General features: G+C 45.6%; 1 protein-coding gene across 3 annotated transcripts in view; it reads left to right on the forward strand.

Annotated features, from left to right (window-relative positions):
• The window catches only part of ARL13A (ARF like GTPase 13A), a 127,650-nt gene extending 125,044 nt beyond the window's left edge, over window positions 1-2,606 (forward strand). For all 3 annotated transcript variants that reach the window (XM_088467385.1, XM_088467386.1, XM_088467387.1), the window contains exon 11: window positions 526-2,606. In XM_088467385.1, coding sequence (XP_088323511.1) covers window positions 526-623 — 98 coding nt within the window. In that variant the 3' untranslated portion in view covers window positions 624-2,606. The remainder of the gene's footprint in view (window positions 1-525) is intronic.
• Window positions 2,607-8,662: the final 6,056 nt, after the last annotated feature.

Below are 8,662 nucleotides of genomic sequence, written 5' to 3' on the forward strand. Positions count from 1 at the left end.
AAATGAATCCCAAATCGAACTTTTGTAAATTTACCCCCAGGTGTTGCGAAAAGGTAAGTGGATCCATCTGCTGATTCTGCACAGCGCAACCTTTGGCTGTACATATGTGTGACCTTGAGTCACGCATGTGCAGAAGGCCGGCACAGTCCGGTAACTATCACTGTATCACAGATACTGTAGCAGTGTTAGGGGATTGCAGAGACAGCTGCTTTCTGGAGCTGCTGTCCCCACACCAGAGTAATACTTAATTTCTCCGGTAATTATGTATTCACCATTGCAAATCACCGGGAGTTTGTAATAAATGATGGGGGGCCGGATGGAATAGGCCCCTAGGTGATAATTAGCTTAATACATTACCAAACAGTAATTTGAAAATGTTCATAAAAATCTTAGTTCTGCTCTTCATTGCTCGCCTGTAGAAAAATGTAATGGCATCCTCAATTACAAAAATAAGTGTTGATTTTGAAGCATTAAAAGTATTTGCCTTTCTGTCCCCGGAATAATGACAACTCTCCTTTTCTACAGAGCTTTACCGAAGAGCTATGCATGCTCTAAAACTGCAACAAGAGCAACAGAGGGAGAGGCCTATCCGTGGCCACCAAGGAGTCAGTCCACTGCACTAGCTGGAAGAACATCTACTTTATCCTGGACCAACTACTTTCTCAATCATTTCATCATTTTGCAACACTAACAATATATGTTATGGGAATTATTTAGAATTGGATGTATAGCAATTAAATTTTTTTTGGCATAGTCCGCTTTTCCTTATTGTGCATGTGCATCAAAAGTGCGTCCTCATTCCTCTGTATCTAGATTTATACATATAGCTGACTTATGCCTGTGGAGGCGTTTAAGGGGTGAGCAAGTGTAAGCTAGATGTATGAGTGTGCTGCTCATATTATATGACATTTCTGTTTGTAAAACTACTGGAAAGCAGATTGCGATTTGATTATGGAAGGAGTAAGCAACAAATATGGAAAGTGTTGGTATTTAATGATATTTTATACCAAAGATGCCACTGTCATATTTATTAATAACTTAAAAGACAATGGACCTCATTCAGAGGCGGTCGCAAGAAACGATCGCTCTCTCTGAATGAGGGCGGGCGCTTCTGTTTTTTTGGTGCGGCCTCCTTGTCGCAAGCCAAGCTGTGGGTTACCACCCACAGCTTAGCTAGCAACCATGGTGATGGTCGCGGTGGTGATCACCATCGCGACCACCGGGGCTTGCAACCAGACCCTAAGGTTGGGTCTGGGCACTCGCAAGCCCCAGGGAGCTTCCTGCTCTGATCGAGCAGGAAGCTCCCCACTGACATCACTGATGATGTCAGTGCGGCCGCCCACAAAACGGTAGGCGTTCCTTTGGGAACCACCCCCCGGCCCGCCTACAAAACGGGGCGAGCTGTCAATCAACATCGACAGCCGCCCCTTTTGTAGCGAGCTCCGGAGCAAGAGAGTTTCTCTCTCGCTCCGGGGCTTGCGCGTGCGCAGCCCCATCCATCGACCCGGTTGCGAGCACATCGGTGCTTGCGACCGGGTCTGAATGACCCCCAATATTCTTGGTTGTGCAACATTTGTACATCTGTGTGTGACCCAGTCTGAATCTGTGTAAGAAAGGCTCAAATCCAAGCAGCCGTGGCTTTTCCTGCTGCCAGATTCCGTTATGCTTGATCTGTGACTTTGTACGTGTGGTACACCAATTCCTGTGTGGCTAATGTAGCAGCCTGGCCTCTCTCTTACACTGTGAATGGCTTTTCAGTGCGTCTGCGATGTGACTAATGCTGGGTACACACTGGCCACCACATATTGTGTGTACATCGGCCAGTGTGTACAGACAATATGTTTGTGAACAACATCGTTCACAGACATACAGTATATCACGTCGGCTGTGCAGCACAGCCCATTGCAGATATATCTACACATCGTGCTGAGTGTACGGTTGGTCAGACAACTGCCCGTACACTTACTGCACAGGCCACTGGGGAGGGGGGCGCCATGCGAACCCCGGCAGTGGGACCCCCAGCCAGATGGCACTGATGGTTGTTCAGTTTGTATGAACAACCATCATCTGCAGGTATATCTTTCAGGTGTGAACCCAGCTTAAGAAGCAAAATGGAAAGAAAAATACGGTGTGCTACTCATCTCGGAGTGTCACTGTTGTGCCGGGCGTCTCACGCCATATGGCGTATATAGACTCTCAGTGTATGAGGATACATCTCCATACAGACAGTGTGCACACATAAATCTGACTGCACCTTTGGTCACATCTTACATTTGTGACTCCTTATGACTGGAGAACAGTAATGATGGGAGGGAAGGGCAGGGCAAATGTAGACAGGGTACAGTAAGGACATGTTAGTGTAATTGCACCTGAGGTAGACCTGGAAATAAACACATATTGCCTGACAAGGGCGTACCTTTTGCGGCTGATGGAGAGCTGGTGCAGCAAAGCTGATGACAGCAGAACTAGTTAGACACATCTAATTGGATGTTTGTGGATTCACTTCTCCAGCTGGTGCAACTTAATACTGTAGTGTGGAAGCTATATTATATTATTATATGACGTCACTGCCAACTATTTGAATTGTTCCAGGAAACTATTTTTATAGTGGAAAACTTAATGTAATAACATTTAATTTCACTTAATGTAATAGAATTTAATGTAATTAGTATTTGTGTTTGTATTGAATTATATTTTACATAATAAATGTGACTTTTGCATTTATTAAAAATACTATCCATACACTTTTTTCTTTTATGTATAGGACTCTTCATTACATTATAATATTGTTTAGGCATAAGGTAATAAGCCACTTGTTGATACTGATGAAACCTTGGCATAAATGCTAGTACTGAAAAGCTCGACACATCATAAGACTGAGCTTATAGTGTGTGTGTCCTTTCCAGAGTACGGTCAGGACACAAATGTGCCCAACCCTACAATAGCACTCACCATTCTTACTTAAATTTCCCTAGGCTGAGCCTGATGCAGCATGTGGGCCTCTGTTGTTGTCAGTGGCGTAACTAGGGGGGTGCGGACCCTCCGAGGGGATGACACCAAAATGCTGGATTCTCCTTAGTGACAGGGAGCTGGGGGCTGCACACTAACATCACAGTGCAGCACCGGGCTTCCGGTCACTGAGGAGGAGCCGGCAGTGTTGGGAGAGAGTCTCTGGGGGCAGCCCTGAATTTCCGGGAGTGCTGAGCCAGCCCAGAGTGATGAAACCAGAGGGTTGCAATGAGACCACGCCCCTCTTAGTGAGGCCATACCCACTTTTTGGACACGCAGGGGTCTACTTGCCGCACTGGGCATCACTGACCCCAGTGCCGCCACTGGTTGTTGGGTAATGCTCCCTCCATTTTTCTGACAATCGATGACAACAGCTGCTTCTTTCTGAGGATTCCTGTTTTTAATACTCACTGATTGGTCAAATAAAACTCTGCGATTTGGACATGGGCTTTGTCAGAGTAACCCAAATCCGAACCACTCCTCTAAAGTAAACTTCTAAATTCATAAAACAATAATTGTAATATTTTTTTCTTGGACATGCCTAATGCATTTTTCACTATTTACATTTCCTTAAGGAAGAATATATGAATTCTGTAGCTTTCCATTATTTTTGCTAAATTTTAATTTCTTGGTTACCCTATAATTGTTATAATGATATACGTGAGTGATGAAGAGAACATTTACACTAGCACATAGGGCTGTGTTCAGAGGCGGGCGTACGGTCTACGACTGCACGGCCGCCTCGATGTTTGTCTAGTGCGCATGCGCACGAGGGAGCCGGCGTGAGACCCGCTACGACCGACAGCGCTGGTCCTAGCGGGTCTCTTTCCAAAGGGGGCGAGCTGTCGATGTTGATCGACAGCTCGCCCCGTTTGGAAGGCGGGCCGGGGGGGTGGCAGCCCAAACGGAGGCGTTCCCATGTGATGTCAGTGGAGAGCTTCCGGCTCTGACAGAGCCAGAAGCTCTCCGGGGCTTACGACAAGTGAGACCCTACCCTAGGGTCTCGTCGTAAGCCCCGATGGTCGCGATGGTCTCTGACCATCGCGACCATCACCCGAGCGGTCGTTAGAGCTGTGGGTGTAAACCCACAGCCTAACGACCGAAACAGAGGCGGGCGGTCAGGATGCAAGCGGCCGCCCAGTTTCTGAGTGACCGCTTGCATCCTCCGACCGCCTCTGAATGAGGCCCATAGTTTCAGGGAGTTTTCCAAAGAGGTATCTACCAAAAGAACACATTTTAGCAGCAATGTTCTGATTTTTAACAAAATGGGTGTGGCCTAATTTTTCATTTGGTGATGTGAGGAATCCAAAGAGGATGTTTAGACACTTTTACTCTTTCCTGCTGATCTGAGCTTTACATCTCACAACTGCTACATGGTAGTGCTGTACGAGTACTACCACTGTCAGGCTGGTATTTGAAATGGGTACGGGATCCCGGTGGTCAAAATACAGACAGCGGCATCTCGACAGTCAGAATCCTGACACTTTGAAGGTATGCTAGCCTGAACCCTCCCCCCCCACACACCCTAGCCTAATCCTAAAACAGCCTAACCCTAGCCATCCCACTAGCGCCTAACCTACCTCCATCCCTAATACTTACCGCCGGGATTCTGGCGGCGCTGGGATTCCGACTGTTGTCAGGATATTGCCGCCGATATTCTGAGTGCCGGCATCCCGACCGCCGGTATGGTAACTACTTCCCATTTGTAATAAACTTGGCATTAAATAAAGTTTGGAAGACTTCTGTCGCTCTGTCTTTTTGTTTACCTGGCGAAAATGCAACTTCTCATCTACCTAATCAACATACAGGTTTATACAAAGCAAAGAAGGCAAAAGAACAAGGAGCACTGAGTGTGTCTGCCAACATTTAAGATCAGTCACAAGCAAATAAAACAGTTAATTCACAAAAACAACTAAATTAAAAAAATAAATAAAAAAAACTAAAGAGAATTGAAAATACAAGGTTACGCTGATCCTTTTTAGCTATTACATTATACATCATTAATTAAACCACTCCTTTAATATATAGTAAACAATATAAACTCTCACTGGGATGATGACGATGAGGGTGAAGAATTATAATAGCAATTTTGTATTTGCAACATTCTGTATTTTTTACAGTTAAGTTACATCTGTACATAATATGAACAGTGAATAATTTTATTTATGTGGTTTTCATAAATAGAGTGATCAAACAAATGCAGAATTACACTGATATATAGGACACAGCAATAACAGCACCAGACATTAATATTAGGATATTGTATTAACCCTTTATTGATAGACACTGGAACAAGGCACTCGGCAACATAAAAGAATATATATTCTTTTATTTTTAGTCACTTTTTCATTCTGCACACACATTCTTTATCTATATATTTTTTAATTAAATATTTCGCTTTGCTGTCATTTAATGTAAATTTAATAAAGGTTATAATTTAATGTTTGTGCACATATACAGATTCCTTTTCTTCTTTCTTTCCTACAAAATGATGAGGATGCAGTCAGAATAACTAACTAAGATAATGTTAATAGGCAAATCAAAAACAGTTCATTCCAGAACTAAATTCCTCTCACAATATAACAGATCACTGTTAAGTCACATTAAATAATACAATATGGGCCTGATTAAGAGATAGACGCTGCTGCATCTGCTTTTGCGTCTGTTGCTGGAGTTGCAGCCAGGATAATATGCAAATGCTAGTTTTAGCGCTACCCCTGGTGTAGTAGCCTTCGTCTGAATGTGCTAGGACTGTGACAACCGCTTTCTGCGCTCTGTAACACTGCCAGTTATTTTTTAGAGGCCACCATTGGCGCACCATCAATACTTGTTGTATCAGCCCTATGGCAAATGCAGTTTCGCCATCTGACTCTCCTTTGGCTGTGGCTCTGCATCTGGGAACGCAGCCACTTTCATAGATAGGCCCTTGACACTGCAATAACACACCCAAGAGATGGACTCTTTTCGTGTTCCCTTAAGGCCACCTCCCAGTCACCGCCCAGAAATGCCCATCAGTTTTCCACCCTATTTCTGAAACCATCTGTCACAATCGCAGCAGCAATTTTGTGCGTCCGCATGCATCGGTGGGGTTTTCAGGAATTTTTGCGCAGTTTTAGAAAATCGCTCAACTACGTGAACATCAGCATTGCCTGTGACTCAGAATCAGACCCTGTGAATTAGTAGAGAAATTGTTGTCCTGCCAGCTTTGTGAATTAAACAACAGTATTGCTAAAAATAATTCAATTAATGAATAAATAGCCAAAGATTGTAATGAACACAGAGGGGTAATATTTACTAAAAAAAATCGATGAAAATCAACATCAGTGTTGTGCTTCTGGGCCTAAAACATTTACTAACAGAAAATTTTTATTTTGGTTTTAAGTATTAGTAAATGTGTGATTTAGCCTCAGAAATACAACATCGATGTTGAGTGATTATCATCGATTTTAAATCGAGTAAAATCAAACTTTAGTAAATCTACCCCATACGGTATAAAGCCAGCATAACAATATAGCTGTTTAAATGCTAAAACTGTGATTGCCCTTGCTGCTGCTAACACAATATATCTAGAACACTTAAAATATGGGTTATTACCGTATATACTCGAGTATAAGCCGAGTTTTTCAGCACAAAAAATGTGCTGAAAAAGTACCCCCTCGGCTTATACTCGAGTCAAGTGTAGCGCTGACTGGACGGAGTTCGGTCAGCGCTACACACTGCCAAACACACAGCCGCCGGAGCCGGCAGCTGCGTGTTGGTGTAATCAGCAGCCGCTGAGAATCTGTCAGACTCTCAGCGGCTGCTGCTGCTCCCACTGCGGGAGCCATCTTCCGGCTCCCGCAGTGGGTGATGGGAGACACGTCGTCATGACGACGTCTCTCCCATGCAAAGCGGCCGGAGGAGCGGACAGCGGCGGGACCAGGAGCGGGAGTTTAAGGTAAGTGTTCATTTTTTTTTTATTCTTTTCACGTCTCTCTCTACTAGGGGGGGGGGACTACAGGGGGCACTACCAGGGGGCGATGACTACAGGGGGCACTACCAGGGGGCATTATCAGGGGGCACTACCAGGGGGCGATTACTACAGGGGGCACTACCAAGGTGCATTATCAGGGGGCGATTATTACAGGGGGCACTAAAAGGGGGGATTACCACTGGGGGAACTACAAGGGGGGGATTACTACAGGGGGCACTACCAGGGGGGGATTACTACAGGGGGCACTAAAAGGGGGGATTACCACTGGGGGAACTACCAGGGGAGGATTACTACAGGGGGCACTACCAGGGGGGGATTACTACTGGGGGTACTACCAGGGGGGGATTACTACTGGAGGCACTGAAAGGGGGGATTACTACTGGGGGCACTACTAGGAGTAATTACTACTGGGGGCACAACCAGGGGGAATTACTACTGGGGGCACTACCAGCTGCTGCCATTTCCCACACTAGGCTTATACTCGAGTCAGTAAGTTTTCCCAGTTTTTATGGGTAAAAGTAGGTACCTCGGCTTATATTCGGGTCGACTTATACTCGAGTATATACGGTAGTTAAAATTTTGATCAATCACATATAAGCTTGCAGCTGACACAGGTCCACATTCCCACAAATCCCACGTGAACATCTTTCTATAAATAACAGAGAAATTAGGGATGGCCATCGATGGCCGATGGTTTTTGCTATCGTTGGTAGAGATCCAATGGCCCGGCAATATTTTTATTTTTCTCCCCAGGCAAAAGGGACACAGAGCTTAGCTCCACCCCCGATGTGATCAGTGAAGACCCACCCCTTCAGCATTGGATACTCTTTGGCGGGAGCTGCTGGCTTTAGCAAGTTACAGCCACTTGGACAAAGGGAGCCGACATTGAGTATACACAGATACCTACACGTATCCAAAGAATTTATTCCGTGTGGACTATGGGCATGATTCAGATTCGCTCGCGAGCGCATAGCGCTCGCAAGCAGGTTGATGGTGGCCCAGTGCGCATGCGCGGCGCGCAAGCCCCGTAGCGAGTGAGAACTTCACTCGCTCCGGGGCTCGCAACAAAACGGGGTGGCTGTCGATTTTGATCGACAGCTCGCCCTGTTTTGTAGGCGGATAGGCGGGGTGGCTGCACAAACGGAGGCATTCCTAAAGGAACGCCTGCCATTTGTGGGCGGCCCTACTGACATCACTCGTGATGTCAGTAGTGGACTTCCTGCTCTATTAGAGCAGGAAGTCCACTCCGCATTGCGAGTGCTGAGACCCTACCTTAGGGTCTCCTCACAATGCCGATGATCGCGATAATCACGACCATCGCCAGGCCGCTCACACAAGCTTTACGAGCGGCCTGGAGGCTTACTGAAAAAAAAATCCACCCTGATTCAGAGCGAGCGCTCGCAAACAGCGAGCGCCTCTGAATCAGGCCCTATGTGAATGTTACCCTTCAAATTGTACAACACTGACCCTTGAAAAGTCAGTGCTTTCAGGATTGAAGCCTTGTGTTGTTATCTACCGCGCTGTGCTTTGTGTATTGGCGGTACTCTTTATTTTGAATTTGCGAATAAACCTAGTTGGGCTTTGGAACTCCACTTATGCTGATCGGACCGCAATTATTTTACTTTAATAATGTATACATACAGTACCTAGAGATACAGAAATGACAGACCCAGGTATTAT

The sequence above is a fragment of the Taudactylus pleione genome, unplaced genomic scaffold (genome assembly GCF_031769625.1).
Source record: "Taudactylus pleione unplaced genomic scaffold, aTauple2 ptg000009l, whole genome shotgun sequence".
Lineage (NCBI taxonomy): Eukaryota > Metazoa > Chordata > Amphibia > Anura > Myobatrachidae > Taudactylus > Taudactylus pleione.